The 27,211-nt window shown below is 37.9% G+C and overlaps 1 protein-coding gene across 1 annotated transcript; it reads right to left on the bottom strand.

Annotated features, from left to right (window-relative positions):
* TMEM64 (transmembrane protein 64) lies at positions 1-26,651 on the bottom strand. Its single transcript, XM_060127553.1, has 3 exons — positions 25,639-26,651; positions 8,211-8,366; positions 1-2,008 (listed from the first exon to the last, which is right to left on the bottom strand). Exons 1-3 carry the CDS (start codon positions 26,449-26,451, stop codon positions 1,817-1,819), a joined length of 1,161 nt encoding a protein of 386 aa, XP_059983536.1. The 5' UTR covers positions 26,452-26,651; the 3' UTR covers positions 1-1,816.
* Between the last annotated feature and the right edge of the window lie 560 nt (positions 26,652-27,211).

Raw genomic sequence — 27,211 nt, forward strand, 5'->3', positions numbered from 1 at the left:
TAAATCAAACATATTGTTTATTGGGATAATTAAACTAAATAATTTTTAAAGATAACCAAACAAGTAATTAGGATTCAAAAAAGAATAATAATATTCCAATACTATATATTTTTTCTACCAATAAAAGAAGGAAGGATTTGTAGGCCAATTGAATGCTATAGACTAGACCCAGGTGCCTATAAGATAATTTGCACTGAGTTCTTCTTGGTATGTACATATGAACTTCACTGTTACTCAAAGGTGAGCAAACTTAGGCATTATGAAGGACAGGAAAACAATTATACCTGCAACAGGGCAAAAAATTTACACATTAAAGTGGTCAAATGCATCTTTAGCATAAAACTAAAATAATATGCTTACAAATAATTCTTTTGCACTTTAGTAAATCAGGGCAAAGATTTTACCCTAATGAAAAGGCATATGGGAGGTCTCTGATAAGGTGACATCTTCATAGCTAAAAAAGAGATACCTATTAGAAAATTTGCATTCATATCTATAATCTCCATTGTAAAAAAAAGAATCATTAAGTTCACAATTAAGCTATTTAAAAAATATAAGGTGATAAATGAATAATATGTCATATGAATCATATTGCCAAATCATTATATTCTATATACATAAGTGCTATTAATAAATACACTCAATTCATTCTACAGGAGAAAGAATTGCGAGACTTAATTTCACATTTCAGAATTCCTGAGTCTTAGAGAAAAATAAGTATCAGAAACCAAACAAAATAAGCCTACTCTACAGTATGGCAAATAATACAAATCTGGGCATTAAGTTAACATTACTTATAGTTTTAAAGATGAAGACTATGGGAAAAATATATATGTACTTCAATGGAATTATAAACATGATTTTAAAGCTTAGTGTTTTAGAAAGGCGTTTTGATCAAACAAGGCCACCTGAGTGACATCTTTAATGATGGTAAGCCCACCACTTTAAAGGAATAACATCTTTATTTCAAAGCCTAATTATGAATATAAAAAGAAAAAGAAGTTTATTTTAATAAAATGTTTTAGTAAGACTGCAATAGGACAGCCCTTTGATGGAAGACCTAAGGAGGGTAAAACCAATGTAATGAAATTAGAACTCAAGTTCTAATTTGAGCCACCACCCATTTAAATAATTTCCCTTTTGCTTTGCATATTACACAGTGAAACTAAAAAAGGTATCTTAAGAGCACTTCAGTCCCACAATGTAGGATTTAAGCTTGTGTGTATCGGTATAATTGATCCTTACAAAAATACATTCAAACAAAAGTTCACGTCTATTTTCTAACTAGCAAGGAAAAGGAAAGCAAAGTGGTCCCACCTAAAACAATTAGAAAAAAAAAACAAAACACACCGTTTATCCTTTCTGGAAAGACTACCAAAGCAAAGAATGTCCAATAATATTATACATTTAAAATTGCATACTTTTACTCATCTTTATAAGTAGGAAAGATGCTTACAACTATTCATAGACTTTATAAATAAAGACACTAAGCAAAAAAATATTTGGATTATTTCTCTATTCATAAGTACCCATAAAGAAAACAATGAAGAAAAACTAAAGTGCAGACCTATAGGCCATTATGGGTATAATAAATGATAAAGAGTTGCAGCCAAAATTGCATCTACATTTACACTTACTTATCCAGAAAATTATTCTTGCTTTTTAAAAAATGTGCAATTTAAAAACTAGTCAGTTTCTGTTTTGTTTTGTTTTTTTGTGCTGTAATACAATTAGAACTTGCATCTGCCCACTAGCGAGGGGACTGCTAGACCTTGGACCACACACTAGGCTCTGACAATCATACATTTCATTAGAATCACACAATATTGATTCCACCTCCAGAAAATGTTAGGGTCCTCTTGTTGTAGAATGAAGAGCCACTGATATTTGGTTGATTGCCTTTAACCAGAGAGGTTTTCAGTTCCATTTCGCAAGCTACAATAGCTGCATTCAATTCCACTTGAGCTCGATGAACTACATAAAACATGAGGCCTATACTTATAATAATCTGTGAATAAAAATAAAATATTACAGTTAACAATATTTTACATGGAAAAAGGGGAGAAATATATCCAATAAATATTTGTCTTAGAAATGTTACAAACAGGATGCTTGTCAAATACCGTTAGGTAAAATTTTTAAATAGTTTACACACAGTTGTCATTTATTCTTCCTTTGGCTGCCGGGTGTGGAGGGCCAAAATCTACAGGGTAACCATTATATGGTATCCGGTTAACACAAGGCAACTATACATCCCTTTTAGTCCATATTAAATGATGTTTGTTTGATACAAGTCAAGCTTCTCTCTTTGTACCAAAAAGTTTCCTTCAAGGAATAAAAAAAATTTCTACAATAGAGGTAAAGCTGGCTAAACTTTATTAATGTAATAATGTAGTATTATTTCTGTGCAGAACTATAAATGTCCATAGGTATTTTTAAGCCCACTTAGAGAGAAGCACTACCATTTGCAAATGACCTACCTGGTGCAGCCAAAATTTAAAATATTAAGAAACACTTTTAAAAAATGAAATGCCGGACTTCCCTGGTGGCGCAGTGGTTAAGAATCCACCTGCCAATGCAGGGGACACATGTTCAAGCCCTGGTCCAGGAAGATCCCATTTGCCATGGCGCAACTAAGCCTGTGTGCCCCAACTACGGAGCCTGTTCTCTAGAGCCCACGAGCCACAGCTACTGAGTCCACGTGCCACAACTACTGAAGCCTGTGCGCCTAGAGCCTGTGCTCCACAACAAGAGAAGCCACCATATGAGAAGCCCACGCACCGCAACGAAGAGTAGACCCTGCTTGCCACAACTAGAGAAAGCCCGCGCACAGTAATGAAGACCCAACACAGCCCAAAATAAATAAATTAATTTAAACAATTAAAAAAAATGAAATGCCAATAAGCTTCAAAAGAAATTAACTAGAGATTGTGAACACGAAACTGTCTATACTTTTCAAAACAAAAACAAAGGAACACGGTGAGGGGAAAAACGCCAGTCAAAGGGATAACTAGAAAAAGCTTTAAACTGAAAATCAGGTTCTAGTCTTGGTTTAGCCACTCACTAGTGCTGTGATTTCAGGTAAGTCCCTTTAAACCACATGGGCTTCTCCCACTGTCCAAAAGTTGTGGTCCCTCTGTGCTTAAACATTCTACATACAATTCAGCACAATGAATGTCTAAGCAGTCTACATCTTTTAAATGGTATTTATTCCAAAGTTCATTTTAAAGCAGTTCTTTAGAGTTCGGAGCAAATATTCTCAGTAGATATTGTTTAATGTCCCAGCAAGCTTTCAAAGGCTGCTCTAAGCATAGTGATCCTTAAATATAACACTGTTTCAATTAAGCCTACCTATAATTTTATGGGAGAAATATTCTAAATACAAGCGTTGAGGGAGGTAGGGGGAAGGGCAGGATACTGGGAGTAAGGTAGGTTGAGTAGATGGGGGAACCTGGAACTTGCACAAGGGAATCTGTACATGAAGCGAATACCCATTACTTAATACAAGTCTAATCAAATTAGTTATTTTATTCTATTTTTTATGTTATAGGAAACAAAGATATTTATTTTATTCATCCTTATTTAAAATATTTTCTTTTTTTAAATATTTTAATTTTATTGGAGTATAGTTGATTTACAATGTTGTGTTAGTTTTAGATGTATAGCAAAGTGATTCAGTTACAAATACACATACATTCATTCTTTTTTAGAGTCTTTTCTCATATAGGCTACCACAGAATACTGAGTAGAGTTTCCTATGCTATACAGTAGGTCCTTGTTGGTTATCTATCTTATATATAGTAGTGTACGTATGTTCACCCCAAGCTCCTGATTTATCCCTCCCTTGCCAGTTTCCTTTTTGTAACCATAAGTTTTTTTTTGTTTTTTTTTTTTTTGCGGTACGCAGGCCTCTCACCGTTGTGGCCTCTCCCGCTGCGGAGCACAGGCTCCGGACACGCAGGCTCAGCGGCCATGGCTCACGGGCCCAGCCGCTCCACGGCACGTGGGATCCTCTCGGACCGGGGCACGAACCCGCGTCCCCTGCATCGGCAGGCGGACTTTCAACCACTGCGCCACCGGGGAAGCCCCATACATTTGTTTTTGATGTCTGTAAGTCTGTTTCTGTTTTGTAAATAAGTTCATTTGTATCTTTTTTAAAAATCAGATTCCACATATGAGTGATATCACGATATTTGTCTTTCTCTGTCTGACTTACCTCACTTAGTATGATAATCTCTAGGTCCATCCATGTTGCTGCAAATGGCATTATTTCATTCTTTTTTATGGCTGAGTAGTTATTTCATTGTATACCACATTGTTATTTCATTGTACCGATCCTCCAGGACTGGGGCACGAACCCCTGCCCCCTGTATCGACAGGCGGACTCCCAACCACTGTGCCACCAGAGAAGCCCCAAATTAGTTATTTTAAATGTAGGCCTTTAAATCTTGTCTTTGTTCTCTAACATATGAGCTCTCTTAAAAACACAAGACATACTTATTGAACACCCTAAGTTTGATACTATGTGGATGGTGATACAATGTAAAGAGATGAAAAAAATGTTAACTAATTGGGGGAGGGTGTGGATGAGATGCTAAGTTCTGCTTAGGACATGCTGAATTTGAGGTGCCTATTAGATATCCAAAGCAATTCAGTGAATGGGTCTAAAGGTATGGAAAGAAGGCTGAGCTGAAGATGTGTATTAGGGAGTCCTTGCAATAAACATAACAGCAGCAACCACAGTAACTTGATTTACCAAGAAGAAAAGTTTTCAGAGTGAGACTAAAAAGCTCTGGCTAGAATCTTGAGGAAGACCAAGTTAGGGGTGAAAAGAGAAGGAGGTGCTGATAAATGAGCCAGGCAAACAGCAAAAAAGATCAGGAGAGTGTTATCAAAGAAGCTAAGAGAAGAAGGTGTTTTTAAAAGGCATAGTCAACAGAATCTTAGGTTGTTAAGATGAGAACTGGAAAGTGCATCTGATTTAGAGAAGATTAGTGATGAAAGCTTGAGGGAAGAATTTGGTGAGGCCACAGAAAATAAGTTTAGAACCACTGAAAAAGTCTTTTGGGTTCCCAGCAAGGGTGAATGGGCTACATCTTTACATGGGATTTTCCCCCAGATGCCTTTCTGGAGCCCAGGGCCTGGCAATGTGTACTGACTCTTCCCAACAGCCCAGTGAAGTAAACAAAACAAAAACACAAAAAACTTTTTAAAAAGTTTCCCTATTAAAATGAATCAAAAAAAAAAAAAAAGAACAAAAAGAAAAACAAAAAAACAAAAGAATCAAACCCAAGTAGAAAGACAAGCTTTAAAGGGGAAAGCCTACAGAAAGTGATTTCTTCCGCTGTTAACTGAAAAGCAAGCCGCGAGTATCAGCAGAACATAAGAGGGTTAGTACATTTCTTAGTTGGAAATTGAGGGGTTTCCCATTTGAAGACTTTTGATTTTTCTGTTAAGCAAGAGAGGTAATCTGTTGAGAATGAAGAAGGAAGCCAGGAGAGGAGGAAAAAACTGTGAGGAGGGTGAGGATAAGTTTGAAATAGTCATTGAGGAAAATGGGGGAACGGGAAGACAAAGGAAACAGAATATAGGGCAGTGTTGAGAAACCAGCTGAAGGTTTGCAACCATGAATTAAATATCACCAGCTTGCTTGGTTGTATGACTTCCCCAAAAGAGCAGGTGCTAAAGCAGATCAAAACTTGCATTTATCCAGGATTGGGGTTTTGGCTGATGAGTACACACAAAAATATATGGAAAAGATTAACTGAACTGACAAACCATGGAATCTAACTAAGTTGGATTTCAGTACAGTAAATACTTGTGCCTTCCTCTGAACATCTGTTTGGTATTTCTTTGATTTTACAGACACTGTGGACTCTATTTAGGTGGCTACAGTGGGAGGCAAATTTGTGGCTCATTTCTAGCGAATATGAGGAACCTCATGTTATTTACTCTGCTAACTTTAACCTACGCTTCATCCTTTTTTCCTATGCTAATTTTCTCCTTCAAGATGACTTCTTTCTCCTCTCTTTTTATTCTCCTGTATATCTTTTGTAAGCTAAATTAAATCCTCCCTGAAACAAATTACAAGTAACATCATCAATATATCCAATCAAGGCATAAACATGCCTTCACTTTTTTGTTGTTGTGGTGGTTGTTTTTTGTAAATGTCTGGGCTAAGAAACATTTACCTTTTTCCCCCTGTTTTGTATCCTAAGCTTAAATAATTTGCCAATTCAAGCAAAGGGGTAAGAAATCGCTTAGAAAAAAGAACATCCTATATTTTAAGAAGCACCACTGACAAATGCATGAACTAGTTTGTTCTATTACAATTCCATTGATTATAGTTGAGTAATTTACTAAGATGCACAGAAATATAAAGTATCAAATAGTGAATATCTTCTGAAAACTACTAATAATGAGGAATTCTAATTACAATGTCAAGAAAAAAAGATGTTTCAAATTGTTTTCAGAAAACTTGAAAAACATAAAATATGCTTAAATATACTAAAAAAATCAATCTGAGAATGTAGTGTACATCAGAATCTTAGAGTACCTTGGGATGATTATAAACATAAATTATTAACATAGATACTACGTAACACATAGAAAGTTTCGTATGTGATTGGCATGCTACATTAATAAAAATAAACCAACTGTAACAAAAACTCTAAACCTATAGCAGGTTATCTTAAAAAAATGTAGCTCTGAAGAAAAAATAGTAAAGAAAAATAAAAACTGACTTCCTGAATATCAAAAATATTACAAAATTTTTGTTAAAGCAAGCCCTTTCACTGACAAGCTTTATTTACAGTTTAATGTAAATATTCCTGGGCTTACTTTGTTTACTAAACTTGTACTGCATAAGCACAAAGAAAATTAACTCTGGCTTTATTTATCGTAGTATTTTTAATACAATATAGTACCTCAATAAATTGAGAATACCACTAACAGTAAATTGCAATGTGACATATATTGCAATGTGACCATATATTCAATAACAGTATAAATTAAAACTTACAAGTCAAGGGACCAGTAAGTTAAGTCAGCTATCTCACTAGTATTATCTGCTCAGTAGACCGTTGGTTATAAGTGTGGTCTCTAGAACCAACTGCCTTTGTTCAAATCCTGATCCTACCCCTTGCAGCTCAGACATTAGACAAATTATTATCCAATGGTGTGCTAGTAAACTAGCTCTTAAGGATCAGAGGTGGGAAGCTTGACTTAGAGCACTTGCCATTTTCCATAACTGTAGATACCCCCGTCATGACCAATTTCAAGCTACCAGTGTGACATCACTGAATGTACAATTGGCTCGAGATAATAGATAATAAAATTATATGCCTACTAAGGTTTTGGTAGGCATTAAATGAGCTTAAATATATGGCATATAAAGCATTCAATAAATGTTAGTGACCATCATCATCATCTTACTAAATCATCAAAAATTATGGTGATTTTATATTTTGGTAAATCTCAGGAATGAAATGTATCACAAGCAAATGAATTTTTAACTCTTCCTGCATATAATTTAAGGCACTGAATAAGTCTGCCTACATAGCAGGATTTTCCTCTTTTATTAACCTCTTATATTGAATTGTATGTACCCCAAACTATGCTATAATCTGCATGGTAGTAATAATTTATTATACAAATATTATTTGAACTTATAATGGAATACTTCTATACTTCTTATAAAGCAATACTTTCTAAAAAAATTTTTGTTCACATCAAATTGTACTAGAAATAAATTTACATTGCCAGTATAATAATCTAAAAAATACAAATAGAAGAGTTCAATACCTTCAAAATTTGAAGGTAAAGTAACTAAGATAAAAACCCAACCCCACCAAATCTCATTATCTTTAGAAATGTAGTATTAACACTTCATACAAACTCAAAACAGAGTATTTGATTTAGTCATGACTTTGAAAATAATCACTGCAAAAAGAAACCTATTTTTGTCATTCCTTTTTTTTGTGTTTAAGAGAATTTTCAATAAGTGTCAATTCAGTTCTATATATTTCCATATATCCACACAATTAAAAATGTAAGTGTTGTCAAAATATGAAGTAGTACTGAAAGAACAAGAAAAGGTGTAAAAAGGAAAAAATCTTCTTAAATTATTTTCAGTGAAATTTCTTAGATTTGAATCAGTAATGTCATACAAAAAGGAAACAAAAAAAGACAAGCCTTGGCCTTAAACTCACCTGTAAACAAAAAACAAAATATCCACTAACACTTTGTTCTGCAATGACATCTTCCATGGTCCTCAGGGTGGTACCCAAATAAGAATTCAGGAGCTGGGTAGGAAGCAGTCCAACCGAAGATGCCATCAGATAGTTGGGTAAGGAGAGATCAGTAATCTAGAAGAGCAGATTAAATGGAATGATTCATTATAACATAAAATTTCAACTTTACATAAAACTGTGGTACAAGTCTTGCTAGCAGTTTTCCCTTGGAGTAGAGGAAGCTGAACTACTTTTCAAAGCATTCTGGTTTTTAAAAATGATTATAAAGGGAATACATACAGAATGTAAAAGATGAAATAAAAGTTTAAAGAAAAATTTTAATATTCTATTATTCTGCCATTGAAAGCTAACATTTGTGACTATTGTTTTTTCCTTACACGTAAATAAAATGTGCACACACAGATCACTCTGTAAAAACAGTTTTTTAAGTCTTCCTCATGTCATTTAAATATTCTTCATAAGCATACTTAAATGGCAATGTGGTCACTGGGCTTTGAAGCCAGGTAACTCTAGAATGACATTTAAGGGCGGAGTCTTTGAATATCAGTTTTTTCATTTGTAAAATGAGGATAATAACCACTACCTTACATGGTTGTTGTTAGGATGAGAAACATTTGTAAATATCTTAACAAATGCTAGCACATGACTGACACTCAAAAAGGTAGAAATTATTATTATTATACAATTACACTATTGGGTTGGCGAAAAGGTTCATTCAGTTTTTTTCCATAAGATGGCTCTAGTAGCACTTAGGTGTCTTTAACTTCATTCGAAACAATTTTGTTAGATTGTATTGTGACAGCTGTCATATTGGTGTGCATTTAAACAATAACTTATCAAAACTGAATTTTTGTAGCCATTTTAATATTAAAGATGGAAGAAAAAAAGCAAGATTTTCTGCATATTATGCTTTATTATTTCAGGAAAGGTAAAAACGCAGCTGAAACGCAAAAAAAGATTTATGCAGTGTATGGAGAAGGTGCTATGACTGAACAGTGGTTTGTAAAGTTCCACGCTGGAGATTTCTTGCTGAACGATGCTCCACTGTCAGGTAGACCAGGTAAGTTGATAGTGATCAAATCGAGACATTAATTGAGAACAATCAGCGTTAAACCACATGGGAGATAGCCAGCATACTCAAAATATCCAAATCAAGCATTGAAAATCATTTGCACCAGTTTGGTTATGTTAATCGCATTGATGTTTGGGTTCCTTGTAAGTTAAGCGGGGCGGGGGGGGGGGGGGTAACCCTTCTTGATGGTATTTTCGCATGCGATTCTCTACTTAAACGTAACAAAAACATTCTGCTTTTAAAACAAATTGTGATGGGCAATGAAAAGTGGATACAGTACAATAATATGGAATGGAAGCGATCGTGAGGCAAGCGAAACCACACCAAAGGCTGGTCTTCATCCAAAGAAGGTCATGCTGTGCATATGGTGGGATTGGAAGGGAGTCCTCTGTTATGAGCTCCTTCTGGAAAACCAAACGATTAATTCCAACGAGTACTGCTCCCAAGTAGACCAACTGAAAGCAGCTCTCGATGAAAAGCGTCCGGAATTGGTCAACAGAAAACGCATAATCTTCCATCAGGATAATGCAAGACTGCATGTTTCTTTGATGACCAGGCAGAAACTGTTACAGCTTGGCTGGGAAGTTCTGATTCATCCACCATATTTACCAGACACTGTACCTTCCGATTTCCATTTATTTATGTCTTTAAAAAATTCTCTTAATAGGGTTTCCCTGGTGGCGCAGTGCTTGAGAGTCCGCCTGCCGATGCAGGGGACGCAGGTTCGTGCCCCGGTCAGGGAAGATCCCACATGCCGCGGAGCTGCTGAGCCTGTGAGCCATGGCCGCTGAGCCTGCGCGTCTGGAGCCTGTGCTCCGCAACGGGAGAGGCCACAACAGTGAGACGCCCGCGTACCACAAAAAAAAAAAAAATATATATATATATATATATATTTTTTTTTCTTTTTTTTCCTCTTAATGGAAAAAAGTTCAATTTCCTGGAAGGATGTAAAAGGCACCTGGAACAGTTCTTTGCTCAAAAAAAGTTTTGGAAAGATGGAATTATGAAGTTGCCTGAAAATGGCAGAAGGTAGTGGAACAAAACAGTGAATGCATTGGTCAACAAAGTTCTCAGTGAAAATGAAAAATGTATACTTTATTGTTACTTAAAAACCAAAGGAACTTTTTGGCCAACCCAATAACACTGCGTGGATGTAGCACAATTTAACCATTCTTTTGCTGTAGAACATCTAAAATTGTTTCCTTAGTTACTTCTTTGTGTATATGTGATTACGTATTTTTTTTTGCTATTATAAATTTTTTAAACCTATATGAAAACCTTTCTACATTAACCTCTGTGGGAGAACAGTGTCTAAAATATCCCCAATAAATCCATCTCATAGTATTCATGCCCTTGTGTGATCCTCTCCCCTAAAGTGTGGGCTGGACCTAGTGCTTTCTTCTAGCAAACAGACTGCACAGCATAAGGATGAGATGTTAGTTCCAAGATTAGGTTACAAAAAAAACAGGACTTCCATCTCTCCCTCAAGAAGGTAAGTTACCATGTTGTAAGCAGCTCTATGGAGAGGTCCTTGCTGTACCAAGGAACTGATGCCTTCAGCCAACAGCTAGCAAATACCTGAGACCTGCCAACAGCCACCAGAGTAAGCCTGGTAGCAGATTCTCCCCCAGTGGAGCCGTAAGATGGCTGCACCTCTGGTCAACATCTTTTTTTTTTTTTTTTTCTGGTCAACATCTTGATTGTAGTACTGAGAGAGAACCTGAATTAGAGGCACCTAGCTATGCTGTACAGGAATTCCCAACCCACAGAAACTGTGAGATAATAAATGTTTATTAAGCCATTCAGTTTTGGAGTGATTGTTACACAGCAAGAAATGACTAATATGCAACTCCATTATTTTAGGAAAGATCATTCGGAATGGAATTACTGGATCAAACAGTAAAAACTGTTTTCCCAGAAGGTTCACAGTTTTACATACCTATCAGTAAGTAATGTATAGGTGTGTCCATTTCATCATACTCTTACCAACTTTAAGTTTTAAATTTCAATCTTTCTTAGTTTGATAGGGGTAAAAATAATGTTTGATCATTGTTTAATCTGTACTATTTTAATTTATATTTACATTAGTTTTAAATATACATTTGCACATCTTTATGGCTTTATTTGTTCACATTTGCTCATTTTTATTGAAATGTTAAGTGTTTTCTTATTTATTCATGATATTTATTCTTTTTATAGTAAGGGCAACTTTTTGTCCATTATATGTGGTAAATATTTTCCTTTAAAGTGTCTCTTTAATTTTATGTTTTGACATTCAAATGTTTCTAAATTTATACATATATTATTTATATATATTATTAATTGTTTCCTCTGATTTTCCATTGCTTTTAGCTTAAGAATGTCTTTTCAGAACCCATTGTTAATTTCTTCCTATATTTCTTTTATTATATTTTCCTTTTAATATTTACCACTTATTCCTTCTGCAATTTATTTGAATTAAAGGTGAGGATTCCTTATTCCTCCCTTTCCCCAGTAGCCAATTTTCCTAGCATTATTTATTGAATAATCAATAACTTCTCCAGCAACTTATGATGTTTACTTTATTATAAATGAAGTTACTGTATATAAAGGGCTCTATTTGGGACTCTAATACTGTCCACTGATATCTTAAACCTTGTGTTGAAACCAAATTATTGTAAAGACTATCAATTTAATATCTCATAAGGAATTTCCCATCCTTCAAACCCCTATTACTCTTCTTTCTAAAATTTGTATAACCTTCTTACCTATTCATTTTTACAGATACATTTTAGGATCACTCTGTCACTCAAAAAAATTAGTAAATATTAAACTAGGATTAAGGTAAATTTATAAATTAATCTGGACAGAGATGCAATCTCCAGAATATTCAGTCCTCTTATCAAGAAATGTTTTTATAATTACTTAAAAATCCTCCACATTTCTTACTAAAGTTTGGTGGTTTTATTCACATGTATCAGTTATTTCTTATTAGTTTATTTCTAAGCATTCTGTGTTATAGTTGTTGTTGCTACTGCCATTAATTTTGAGAATAACTTTTCCACATCCTTAACTGGGTATTACTGTTATGTAAGAAAGTTAGTGGCTATTTTATTAAATTTCACTTTCATCAATTTTTAGAGTCTGGTATTTTAATCAGCTACAGGTTACTCTATAACTACAATCTAACCTAATAATTATGTAAATCATGTTTTCAATAAAGATACATTTATCTCTACTCATAGATGATTAATTGGAGATACACCACTGCTGGTTTAGAAAGAATACTGCAGTGACTGCTTGTTAAAGATTCACCTAAACAATTACTGACTCAAAGACTGCTCCATGCAAGATGCTCTGGTAGGTGCCTGCAAGAGAGACAGTACGACACAACTTTTACCTTGAAGAATTTACACACTGACAAGTACACACACTACTTCAGAAACAGGCAGAAAGGGAGCCTTGAGAAGAACTACACAGAAAGTATTAAAGAGTAAACAGGGATTAAAATCTCTGTAGGAGTGGGGGGGGCCAAAGGGCAATATTGTGGAATAAGAGGAATTTGAAATGAACTCCACAAGCTAATATGGGTTTGGCAGGCAAAGATAGGTGGGATGAGGAAGTTAAGGTGTTCCAAGAAGAGAATGAATAAGGACAATGTGGTAGGGAACATACAGGATGTATTAGTAAAGTTAGCAGTACAGTTTGGATTATTTATAGGGCAAGGGAATCCTGTAAAATAAAGACAGGGCAAGTATTTGGGGTGATACTTGTTATGGGCCTTGGGTGAAAGGCGAATGAGTTTGTACTCAGTAGAAAAGCTCTGGGGAGTCTAATGACATGAATGACATGAATGGGGCTAAGTATTAGGAAGGTTCCTCTATCAGTCTGGAGCACTTACAGGAATGGAAAACTTGCTTTAGAATTAAACATGTCAAATATATAAAATAAGTAAATATGACAAAAATGAATCATAAAAATTATTATACTGCAGTTAATAATAACATTATATGTTAGGGAAGTTATTTTTAAAATAAATATTTAAGTTCCAAAATATCAGAATGCAAAGCTTCAGTTCATAATCTTTAAATGTAATGAAGTTTCTCCAAAGAGAACACATAATTGACATTCATGGATGACGTCAATAATATCCAAACGGCTATTTTAAGAACAGATATCATAAATCTGAAACAACCCTGCCACTTAACTCTTTAACAAGACCCTTGTCCAAAGCATAAATCAAAGTTTATCAAACGTTTCATGACCGAACCTCATCCTACAGAAAAAGCAAGTGTTATTATTTAAATACGGTTCTTTTCTGAAAAGCTGCATAGCTAAATAAAGCAAAGAAACTAATTTCAGGTAATCATTGTAAACTGTTTTGCTGGCGTGTCAAATAATTTAACCAATAGAACAAAACAATAATACATACACATACAGTTTTTCAACTATTACTAAGTGTATTAAAGATAAACAGTTTCTAAATTATTCTAATATGGCATTTCCTATAAGCCATGATCCTATTCAGAATCTGCACCTAGTTCCAGTCTTTGACAAACAAAGCTAATTTAGAATACCTGTTCCCACAAAGAGACCCATCCAACCTTCTTTCCCTAGTAAGCCTTTACCCATCGACTTTTAAAAAAACATGTCTCCCAATCCAAAAATGGGCAGAAGACCTAAATAGACATTTCTCCAAAGAAGATATACAGATTGCCAACAAACACATGAAAGAATGCTCAACATCATTAATCATTAGAGAAATGCAAATCAAAACTACAATGAGGGCTTCCCTGGTGGCGCAGTGGTTGAGAGTCTGCCTGCCGATGCAGGGGACACGGGTTCGTGCCCTGCTCTGGGAAGATCCCACGTGCCGCGGAGCGGCTATGCCCATGAGCCATGGCCGCTGAGCCCGCGCGTCCGGAGCCTGTGCTCCGCAGCAGGAGAGGCCACAAGAGTGAGAGGCCCGTGTACTGCAAAAAAAAACAACAAAAAACAAAAAAACTACAATGAGATATCATCTCACACCGGTCAGAATGGCCATCATGAAAAAATCTAGAAACAATAAATGCTGGAGAGGGTATGGAGAAAAGGGAACCCTCTTGCACTGTTGGTGCGAATGTAAATTGATACAGCCACTATGGAGAACAGTATGGAGTTTCCTTAAAAAACTACAAATAGAACTACCATATGACCCAGCAATCCCACTACTGGGCATATACCCTGAGAAAACCATAATTCAAAAAGAATCATGTACCACAATGTTCATTGCAGCCGTATTTACAATAGCCAGGACATGGAAGCAACCTAAGTGTCCATCAACAGATGAATGGATAAAGAAGATGTGGCACATATATACAATGGAATATTACTCAGCCATAAAAAGAAACGAAATTGAGTTATTTGTAGTGAGGTGGATGGACCTGGAGTCTGTCATACAGAGTGAAGTAAATCAGAAGGAGAAAAACAAATACCGTATGCTAACACATATATATGGAATCTAAGAAAAAAAATGTCATGAAGAGCCTAGGGGTAGGACGGGAATAAAGACACAGACCTACTAGAGCATGGTCTTGAAGATATGGGGAGGGGGAAGGGTAAACTGTGATGAAGTGAGAGAGTGGCATGGACATATATACACTACCAAACATAGGGTGGATAGCTAGTGGGGAGCAGCCGCATAGCACAGGGATATCAGCTCGGTGCTTTGTGACCGCCTGGAGGGGTGGGATAGGGAGGGCGGGAGAGAGGGAGACGGAAGAGGGAAGAGATATGGGAACATAGGTATATGTATAACTGATTCACTTTGTTGTAAAGCAGAAACTAACACACCTTTGTAAAGCAATTTTACTCCAATAAAGATGTTAAAAAAAACAAAACAAAACAAAACATGACTCCTTGTCCTACTTTCCAAAAAGACATTAAATGTGAGCCTAGAGTATTCCCACTGGAATTCCTTACTACAATACCCTGGGATCTTGGCTCAGGACTGTTTTCCTACTCCAAAGACTCCTAGAAATCTCAGCCTAGGATGTCAGTGTTATCCTGCCGGTTAGATTCTGTGATCAGAAATACTCCAGTGAGTGTTCCAGGGATGGTGAATGCTACCTGATAGCCATCTTCCCATGCTTTTAAAACTCTAGAAGCACCATGAAAGTATACACATTCTTATTCTCAGAGGTACTGTGATTTACTTGGAGATGTAACTCACTTGTCTGGGTCAGTAGGGGTTACTGTAGAATATTACTTTACCATATACCAGATAGATCCTGAAAACAAAGACGTGCCCATCTGAAGGAAAAAAAAGAGAAAGAAACACTTAATTCTGAATAGCAAGAGCTGATTCTTCTCTGAACACATATTTTTGAAGCTGACAATAAGAGAACTCTGTCTTTAGATGGATCACTCAGATGCTCACTGAACCTGAGGCCTGCTGTCCTTTCAGGCACGGCACAAAGCACAGCTCCCCTGGCAATCCTGCCTCCAGCCCCTCTGCTTTCTCTATGTACGGCTGTTTACACAATGGCTTTACGGGCTTTAATTTAACACACTAAGAAACTTTATCATTTTTACAAAGAATATCTTGACACAGATCGAGTGAAGAATATAAAGGTGATCTGTGTATGGAAGAACTCAAATTTTATCCATAGCTTTGTGAATCTCTATTAGTTTTGGCAAATTACACCTTCCTGTATAGGTGTGTTTCTTAGTTTATATAAAAGCAATGCTGCTTATTGACAAAGTTACTATTAAAGTAAATTCCAATTAAAATATATATTTAGTAATATTATACAGAAAAAAATCATGAATCCCCATAATAATTTTTAAGGAATGGTCAAAAGAAGTTAAAATGACTACATTTGCTCTTTTCATCTAAATATTATTGATAAATTATATATTTTATAATATATATCCTAAATATTGATACTTACTATCAATATTTCAGAAACAGAGAGAGAGAAATAGTCAACAAATGGCAAGTAGTTTTCATTTCCAGAAATATGAAATTTTAAAAACTGGTTAAAGGAAAAACATTAACTGCCCATTCCCTTCCCTCCCCAAAATACCTCTTTCAGTGTTCCCAATCTCAGTTGCCCTAGCTAGACACTTCAGAAGTCAGTCACACCACTCATTCTTCCCTCATTCTCACATCCAATCATCTACCCTTTCTTATGGATTCTACCTTTTACATATGTTAGAAATCTACCCATTGTCTGTGCCTATTCCTATTCAGTCTCCCCCTCTCTAGTCTTGATACTCTAGACCTACCCTCCACTCACAACCTATGCTAAATTTTGCAGAAATCTTTTAAAAATGCAAATCCAATCCTGCTTAAACTCCTTCCTACTGCCATCAGAATGAAGGTCAGGTTCTTCAACATGCAAACTGCTTCATGACCTGGCCTCTGAATGTCTCATGCTTCATATCACACTATGTTCCAGACACATCAAAATTCTCTTGTTCTTAGAACATTCCTTGCTCTCTTCTTTTTGGGCCTTTATACATTGTTCCTTCTGGCAAGAACACTTAGACCCTTCCTCCCACTCCTTTTATTTGGGCAAAGTCCCAAACTATCTTTCACTACTCAGTCATCAATTTCTCTAGGACACCTATCCCAAGCTCCCAAGTCTGCATTAAGAACTGCTCTCAAGTTCTCTGACAGACACTATTACTCGCCAAGTCCCTTCACACTAGAGAGTAACGGAAGGTTTCACCATCTGTTTGCCCTTTACCCCTTCCTCCGACTCTAAGTTTGTAAAGGAAGGGACCCATCTGTCTTGTTCCTCACTGTGTCTCTAGTCTTTAGTATGATGCCTACTATATATCAGATACTAAATATATGTTGATTGGATGTAGACTGTACCAACATTAAAATTGTTTTGTTTATAAATGTGGAGACTTATAATAGTTGCCAGTTTATAAACAGGCTAGGACGCAAAGTCCACTTGTAATTGGCTGTTCAGAAACTAAACATGCTTTCCCCCTTCCCCTCAGAGAAATAATGTATTAAATGGAAATTAATTCATTATCAGCAAAATATTAGCCTTGATATATCCAGAATGTTTTCTCCACTAGACTGCAAACACCCTGAAGGATCTGGGATGGCTTTATTCATTGCTATTGTATCTCTAGCATCTAGAACAGCAGTGGGCACAGAGTAGTACCTATCAGTTACTTGTTGAGTGAATACTGAATGAACACTAAAAGCATTTCCAGTAACCTCTGAGGTCAACCTGTTATCAAGGTTAAGACCCTCTGTTCAGGCAGCAACCCTGAATGTACTGAGAAAAGTCTTGCTACCAGAAAAAAAAAAAAAAAAAAACCAACAAGGCAAGGGCTCTGAGAGACCCCACAATAACAGGTAGAGAGAGCATCAGTGTAGAGGCTTCTACTGACAGAGATAGGACAATAAATCTGTCTACAATGCAGAAACCATCTTCATATATACAGATTTTTTCATTAGTTTACTATCCCTAAATTAGGAACTGCTTTTAACGGTTCCTAAATATTTTAGGGGTCAGTGATCCATTTGAGAATCTGATTAATACACACATTGAACCTCCTCCCCAGGGGGGGGAAAATATATATATATCTTACTGCATATAATTTCTGGAACATAAGTTAAAAAGATCTTCTTTATAGAGTTATGACAAACTATAGGTTTATTACTTTTACTCATTCAACAAAAATTTATCAAATGCCTTCTACACGTAAGGCCCAGGTCTAAGCAAGGATAAAGATACAAAGATAGAAAACCACAGCTGACTGTGTGGTCATTTTAAGTCATTTTGTAGTATACTTAATGACCAAAATGTTCATTACATTCAGTAAAAAGTCACAAAAATCATTTATAACATTCACCCACAATGTTATATAATAAAAACACATGCATAACAAATGCAAAGACTAGAAAAACAAACACTGAAATGTTACTGATTTTTCTTCTTTGTACTTACTATACTTTTCAAAGTTTTTACAATGAATACTTATTTCATAGACAGAAAAAGCAAATACTGTTAAAATAAGTTTTAATAAGACTCTCTGTCTCTAAAGAAATTTTTTTTATCTAGGAAGGGGTAATAAGATATACTGTATTCATTACTGTGATACAACAGGCTAGAGATACAGATTTGTGAATTCTAACTCCATATATGACACATGAAAACCACAGAAGCTGGTGAGATAACTGAAGAGGCACAAACAGGAGAACACAGTTTTGAGGAAGCAATAGCCAGCTATACTCAGTGGTACTGTGAGGTCTAAGGATGTGGGCATGACATTTTTCAACTTGTTCATCATGTCTCAACCTTTAAGACATGATGACTCCAAGCTCCTTCAAAACACAGACTGTGCCTCTGTCTTTCTATTCCACCTGAACTGTACCACTGGCAATGAATCAGTATCCTTTAATAGTAAGAAGAAATAATCATTAGATATACTGGTACAGTGTGACAAGTATCATGACCCATCATCTGTGTATGAATGAATGATTATATCTATAACACAGAATAAGAATGTAGGAAGATGAGAAAACATTTTTATAAAACGTACTATCACCAAACTGTTAAATAAAAAGTAATGCTAGTTACTCAGAACATTTGTCTTTTTAAGAGCAAACTCTGAGACCCGGTCTAACCTCTCTCATTTTACAAATAACAAAAACTGGAGGCCAGATCATTAAATGACTTCACCAAAGTCACACAGGAGCTGAGACAGAAACTAAGGTCCCCAAAGAGTCCATGAGGCTAAGATTTTACCATTTTTCTGGTCTTTCAGTCACTAGCTAATAAAATACTTTTATTTAATTATAATAAATTTCAGTTCGATTGTGAACTAAATTACTAGAAGTAATGTATCTTTTTCTTGATTACTCAAGGCAAACTCTAGGAAAATACACTACAGTTACATTTGCTTCAACTTTGTCTTTAATCTTATTTTGCTGTCATTATTTTAGTCAGTACACCAGTTTCACAGCTCCCTGCCCCTCCCAAAACAAACAAAGAACCTTTCTGTTGCTGCTTCTAACCTATTGTGAGCTAATAAAAATAGCCAAAGTAACTAACAGTTAGGTAACAAAATTCTTTAAAGTGGTTCCACTGAGAAGTGAGCCAGGATGATGGGTCAGGCCTTGCACTTTTAAATTTACTCATTTCTTTTCTTTTATTTCTTTTTATCCACATATGGTCTTTTTTATAAAAAGGGTTTTGCTAAATACAAAGGTAAAAATATATATATGAGAGCTTAAGGGCCTCCTCCTACAGTTGCAGGGGCTCAGGCCTGGTGGCTGTGACTGCTGTAGCTCTAAGGCAAACTTTTTCTGCAAAGTGCCAGGTAGGAAATATCTTAGGTTTTGCAGGCCATAGGGTCTTTGTCACAACTACTTAACTCTGCTGTTTTATCTTAAAAAGAGCCACAAATTGTACATACATGAATGAGCATGGCTGTATTCCAATAACACTATTTACGGATGTTAAAATTCCAATTTCATGTAATTCTCACATGCACAAAACATTATTCTTCTGATATTTTTTCAAATCATTTTCCTGGGATGATGTCTAATTCAACTGTATAGAACCTTGCCCAGTGCCTGACACATGGGAGGCCCTAGGGCAAGTGCTCTGCAACTATCAATGGAATAAGGAGATCTCTGAGCAACCCAGCTCTGCTCAGATCAACAATAGAATTTTAGGTAAGTTCATGACTCTACAATTTACTAACTGTATGTTTCTGGGATAGTTATTTCATCACTCTGCCTCAACTACCTTAGCTTAAGATGAGGATTAGGGTTTATATGAGTCTTAAATAAGTAATGTGTACATGTTAGAAGAACAGTGCCTGGCAGTTATTAAGTACAATATAAATAATGGTTAAATTACAAACAAACCAAAAATACTTTGAGTATCAATGTCCTTTTTTTGGAACGCAGAGGATAGACAGAAAGAAATAGTAAGTAATGAGCAAGCTATATATTTTACCACAGCTTTGTAGCAGGTATTAGTAAACACATTTTACAACAGAAAGTATGGCTCAAAAGAGTAGCTCAAGACGTCAGAGTAAATGTTAGAACTAAATCTAATTTCAAGTGTGTGATATTTTGTCCTCTATATAACTGCCTATAAGCCACTAATAACTCCTCAGAGGACTGTTGTGATGATTAAAGAATATCATGTATGTAAATTTGCTCTGCATACTGTAAAGTGGTATACAACATATGAAAAAGAGGATCTTCCATGCTATGTTTTATGTTTTTATTTGAGGTTTCAAAGATTTAACCATGATGGAAAGAAAATTTCCCATGTGGAATTGTTTGAGAAGTTTTTCTATAACCGAAGTGAAAACAGAGAATGATTTTTAGGATCTCCTATGGAACAACAGCAACAACAAAATCAAACCCCTTTGGAAGCTGCAAGCACCAATATGAATACTGTTACCCATAACAACCAATTATCGTGTAATATATTTGGATTAAAGTTGACATTTCACAGGTGGTAACTTTAAGCTGTAGAAGTTCAGATGTCTCCAAGGGGGCATCTTATAGGAGACCTTACAAGAATGCTTTAATGCTTACTCAATACAGAATGGGATGTTATTCTTATGAATGTTTACAGTTTTCAACTTTATCAATAAAAAGGAAATTCTGAGGCTACAGACAAGATTTGCTATGTCTGAATCAGAAATAATCATGTCTACCTCTTAGAATGAGGATGAAATAGTTAACACATCAAAGGGCATTTAGTAATTGTGGAATGATAAGAGAGAGGCTATAGAGGTAAGATAAGCACTGGGAATTTATCCTGAGGGGAAAAGAAAACCCACTTGAGAGTTTCCCTGCAGGGAGTACCAAGATTGGATATGCATTCTAGAAAGATCTTTCTGGAGAGAGAAAAAATTAGAAACCCTTGTTTAAGAAGCAAGGAGACCAGATGGGAGCCTGAGATGCCTGAACCAGGGTAGTGGCAGTGGACTGAACTGAAGGGCCTGGGAGGCAGAATCCATAAGTCAAGTGCCAGAGTCATGAAGACTGCTACCAAACACTCCAGTTCTCTCTCCTTCCTGGCACACACACTGCCCCTTTGAAGTTAGCTGTGGCCATGTAACTTGTTCAGGCCAGTAAAAAGTGAGATTACTTCCAGGTGAAAGCTTTAAAAACCAGTGCGCAATTCACCATGTCACATAAACCAGTGAAAAATGGTGGCTCTGTCATCCTGGATCCCAAAGTAAAAACGACATAAAGCAGAGACTCCCCACCCCTTCCCCAAACCAAGTTGAACCTGGATCTGTGTCAAGTAAGTAAACAAACCTTTGATTTTTTTCTTTTTTATACTTAAAGAACATATATTTATGAGAAGTCATGGGGAAAATATGGCATCATATGCAATATAGAGTCTATTTAATCAAAAAAAATTTTTTAATTGTATTATAAATGCTGGAAGCATATATTATAGTCCCCCAAATCATAAAAGCTGAATTCAAAATATAAATTAAATTTATCTCCTTTTCATCATAAACAATAATTCAAGCTGCATTTTTAACAAACCTTTGCTTTTTAATCCACTGAGGTTTGGGGGTTGTTACTGTAGCATAACAGCCTATCCTGACTGAAGCAGTAAGAAACAGTCATCCTAGATACGTGCCCAGATAAGAACAGTACCTAGAAACACACACAGACTTCATGTCTAGAAATCTGTCTTAATGTACAATAATACCTACAGATACAAGACTACATCAAAAACACTGGTCGGGGGAGAGGGGTTAACTATTTCCCAACAGAAACAATGAGTGCATTTTTAAAAGTGGAAAAAATTTAAATATGTCCTTTGGAAATTATATTTCTTATAATCTAAGAATTGATACAATGAAGTGTTATGTACTTATTTTCCATTTCAAGCTTTTCAAAAGTGAGTGTCAGTTTGCTTATCCCTTTCTAGCACACATGGGAGAAGGAAAGAAATAAATAGGAAGGAAGGGAGAGCACCTCTCCTTCTTCCATACATTCACCTTTTACAATCAGCTCCTGCCTCTAAAATATAAAAACCACTAAGAATAATAATTGCTAATAATTTTTGAGAATTGAGTATGTGCCAGGCAAATATTCAATGCCTTCACTGCATTAGCTTATTTAAGCCTCATAACTCAGCACAGACTAATCAAGGACTGTCTATTTCCAAAGCCTGTGCCCCTCATGACCACTATACTTCACTTCCTCTTTGAAGTAGGCCCAGATAAATTTCTTTAATCATGGGCATTGATTAAAGTTCAATCAATCGTGGACACTGAAGATGAGTTTTAACTGAAATAGCGGGGAAAAGGGATAATTTAAAAGATAGGTAGGGGCCTTCCCTGGTGGCGCAGTGGTTGGGAGTCCGCCTGCCGATGCGGGGGACGTGGGTTCGTGCCCCGGTCCGGCAGGATCCCACATGCCGCGGAGCGCCTGGGCCCGTGGGCCATGGCCGCTGGGCCTGCGTGTCCGGAGCCTATGCCCCGCGGCGGGGGAGGCCGTAGCAGTGAGAGGCCCACGTATCGCAAAAAAAAAAAAAAAAAAAAAAAGATAGGTAGGGAAGAAAAAAACAAAAGAAATATGCCTGGAAAGGGGGCAGCTGTGGGTAGCCTGAGGGGTAGGAGGGCAGAGAGTGTAGAGGCAGAATGAAGTTCTAGAAGGCAGAAGGGAAAGTCAGGCTAAAACAAAAATCAGCCTAAACCAACCTTTCTTTTCACTCACATACCCTGGGTGAATTCAGTAAACAGTTTTGGTTGAAAGAGCTACTAAGCAGACAGTCAATAATAGAAATGAACAAGATATAATAGACTATATTCAATGGCTCCACAAACCCCCTGCTTATGGCCAAGAGTGAGAATTGCACACAGTACCATGCACTTTTTCAGCTGGTCTGGGGTTTATAACTCAGCTCCACCACTTGGTAGGTCGGTGATCCTGAACAAGTTCCTGCATGCTTGAGCCTCCATTTCTTCCTCAGTAAAACTGTACCAATAATACCTATTTTAAGAGGCCAGTTTTCTTTTTTTCCTTCTTTTCTCTTGACCCCACAAGGCCAACTGAGAATTGCCCCTTGTCAAGTTTGGTTTCAATTACATAATTACCTTAAATTATTTCCAAGTACGAAGTATAACTTTTTAATCACATGTTTAATATGTTTAAGAGATTACTTTTAAAAAAACCTAACTTATTTTTAATTAAGAAATATATAGAGTCCACATTATATACCCGGGACTATACTAGGTATTAAATATACAATGAAGAAACAGAGTTATGGGTTGAGACCCTATCTTCAAACCATAGTGCAAAGTTTGACTCTACCTAGGTGACCCTGGGTAATAACAACAGTAATGGTGACAAAAGCCAACATGTGAGTGTTTGTTAATCCAAGGTCAGTAGCAGTATTTATTTTATTAATTGTCTCAATAATCCTATGAAGTAGGTACCGTTACTTTCCCCATTTTGCAAATAAGAAAATGAACCACAGAGAGGATAAGTAACTTGACCAAGGTCAACAGATTCTACGGGGACAGTAGAATTCCAGAGCACCAGCCCTGTGTTCCAGACTATTAGACAATAGTCTATAAAATATGTATAATCACCTTCCGCAGGGTTAGTTTAGATTAGAAATAATATGTGGGAAAGAGCCTAGCATAGTAGGCACATGTAGGTGGACAAGAAAATGCACACGGAAATTATACTAGAGAGGAAGCAAACTAAAGGTATGAAACTATTCAGGTTCCTTAGTTCCCACTCTCTTTCAAAGTCTTAGGATACTTGACCTATTATTATCCAAGGTTGGGTCAAAGTTCATGTTTATAGGAGGTTGTGAAAAGGTAAAAGTTTAAGGAAGCGAACATACCAAACTGCCTGTAAACACCAAACTGTATCTGTACAGAAAACTCCTTATCTATATCCATGCCTCCCCAAGCTTCAATCTACAGTCATTACTGCTGTTGGTTAGAATCAACATGAGATTTGCAAAAGGCATTTAAAAAGAAAAGAAGAAAAAAGAAAAAAATCTTAACTTCATCACAGAGAGGTAGGTTGGTTAGAATTATTCTTAACATAAAACAAATGAGAAAGTTTCTAGAGACCACCAATTTATTTTTGAGACAAAAGAATGTGTCAGAATAACATAAAATACATTGATTCCTATGGATTTGAGTGCTAAATTTCTTTCTTCACACAGAGTTTTCTTTAGGTCTAGCTGAAGAGTTGAGTTCCTGGGAATCTCTATATGAACTCTTTGAACTTTAGAATCATTGAATTTGAGGAACTCAGTAACCACTTCAACCCCTTCACCTTAGAAAAGTGGAAAGCAAGGGCAGATAGTGTTAATAATTTGTTCCAAAGACACTAAGTTTGTAAATACTGGATTCCTTTCTTCCAATGGGATGGTTTCCTCACTTCGCAGTGTTTCTCTTCCTCAGTCAGTTACAATGTGATGTACATTAACTAGAAATACCTAAACTGAATAAGCCGAACATATGAATACAAGGCAAAAAGAGCACAGAAGGTGTATAAAAAGACAAATATATTCTCACTGGGAGAAAGGTTATCTGTCCTATTTTGTTTTATCCTACTACCTAGTGATTTCAAAATGAAGTTCCTCCAAAGTAAGATAAAAAGGAGGCTTCCCCCCCATTACACTGTAAAAGCACATTACTTGATGAAAAAAAAAGCCTATTAAAAATTTTAGGAAACTCCAAAATATGGAGTCTGTAACTACCCTCTACACTGTTTACCCAAACACTTCCTTTAGCCCCACGTTGTTAAAAACTTGAGTCAAAACACTGGATGCATTTACGCAGGTTAGAGAGAAAGCTAGGCACGTGAAGCCTTTACCCCGACTGTTGTCAAAGCTGCTACAGAAATCAGATGACAAATGTTTAAAATGGATATTTCCACTCATCTCCCCTCATAGTTAAAAGGGCTCTTCATTTCTTTTTATATCTTTATTGGAGTATAATTGCTTTACAATGTTGTGTTAGTTTCTGCTGTACAACAAAGTGAATCAGCTATATGTATACGTATATCCCCATATTCCCTCCCTCTAGAGCCTCCCTCCCACCCTCTCTAGGGCTCTTCATTTTTAATCAAACTCATATGCCAAAAAAGGAGTAGCTCTTTCTCTACCAAATCTCCTATTGAGTGCCGGACTTAGATTTGCTTTATTTGTTTGAGATTTCTCAGGGTACGACGGAAAGTAATTTTAATTCCTGTTGTTAATGTTACTTCTCTGCTGGCATTTACCTGTTGGAGCGTCCTCCCAGGGCTGTCACAAGATCGCTCAAAAACAGACTTGGAGAGAGATGGACCAGCGGGACACCACTTACCGAGAACACTGCATTCTGAAGCCCAAAAGGTATGGGGGTCAGTCTGGCCAGTGCCACCACTTTCAGGCCACTTCCTCCCTCCACGACGCGAATAACGGCGCTCAGCTTCTCGCTGCTTTGGATCCTGGCGGTCACCCAGGCGGTGAGCAGCCGCTTGCAGACCACATGGGCGATAAAGGTGCCGATGAGGACGCCCACCACCATTAGTCCCATGCCCAGCACGAAGCCGTACAGGTAGCCGGCGGCCACGTTGAGCACGATGTACCCCCAGCCGCAGGGGAACGAGACCACGATGAAGCCCACCACGAAGAGCAGGACCCCCAGCAGCGAGTCAAGGCTCTCCACCCAGAGCAGGAGGTGCTGCAGGTAGCGGCGGACCAGGGCCAGGGAAGCGAAGCACACCGCGGCCAACACGCAGACCAGCACCAGGCTCCGGCACCAACAGGTGCTGCCGAGGCAGCAGCAGCGCCAGTTTCTCACCTCGGCCACGCCGACCACCACGCCGCCGCCGCCGCCGCCGCCGCTCCCGGGGCTGCCCGCCAAGGCCGCGCCCGGCGCCGGCAGCTCAGAGGCCGCAGGCTGACCGTGGTGCCCCAGATAAGCTCCGAGCAAGGCTCCGGAGGCCGCTGCCGCTGCCGCTGCCGCCTCCGCCGCGCTCGCCCCGCCCCCGCGGGGAAGGCGGTCCGCCGAGTCGTCCCCGCCCGCCGCCCGCGGCAGGGCCCAGCGGGGCGGCAGTTCTGCGTGGCCCGGAAGGGTGTCGTGCTGCAGAAGTCGTGGCAGAGTCTGAAGCAAGCTCCCGCCGGGGCTCCACATGCCTCGGCCCCAAACAGGCCCTCAGCCGACCAGTCCCTCCGCCGCCGCCGCCGCCGCCGCCGCCGCCGCGCCCATCAGGCGGCGGCCGTTCATGGCGCCCCGCACGCCTGGCCTTGACTCCCCGCGTTCGCTCAGGTGGCAGTAGAGGGCCTCAGAAAAAGGCAAGGACTCGGAGACGGTGGGATGATGCCGCTGAGTGAGAAAACTCCGGACCCCACACAAGCAGTGCTCTCCCAGTTTCGGCCAGAGAGGGCGGGGCCTTAGGCGCGCGGGGCGGGGCCTGGCGGGAGCTACACTTTGGCCCCGCCCCCGTGACGCACAGCCCAGCCGGCTGAGCGGGTAAAGAGAGGGGTAGTGACCGCGTAGGGAGGGCTGGAATGCTGAGGGGAGCGTTTGGGAGGGCAGAAAGATCAGAGAGTATGCGGGCACCGGAGAAGGAGGGGACTGCAATGAGGTGTAGAGTCGGGTGACGCGCGGTGAGGGCGGGGAGCGCCGGGCGCTCCCGGCCTTCCTATTAGGCGTGCGCGTGCCTGCCTGTCAGGGCAAGCTCTCCTTTTCTCGGACCCAGTCGCAGTCCGCCAGCTGCTTGGATCCTTGCCCAATACCTGTTGGTTGTTTCTGCAGTAACCTCTGATCGTTCACATTCACATCTCCTTTGAGACACTAGAGGAAAAAGTTCTTGATCTGCTTTAAGGAGGATTTGCTAATTTTTACCTACCCAGGTAGTGAAGTTCCCGTATAGGTTTCAGGTCGTCGTTTG

Source organism: Lagenorhynchus albirostris, chromosome 17, assembly GCF_949774975.1.
Source record: "Lagenorhynchus albirostris chromosome 17, mLagAlb1.1, whole genome shotgun sequence".
Taxonomy (NCBI): Eukaryota; Metazoa; Chordata; class Mammalia; order Artiodactyla; family Delphinidae; genus Lagenorhynchus; species Lagenorhynchus albirostris.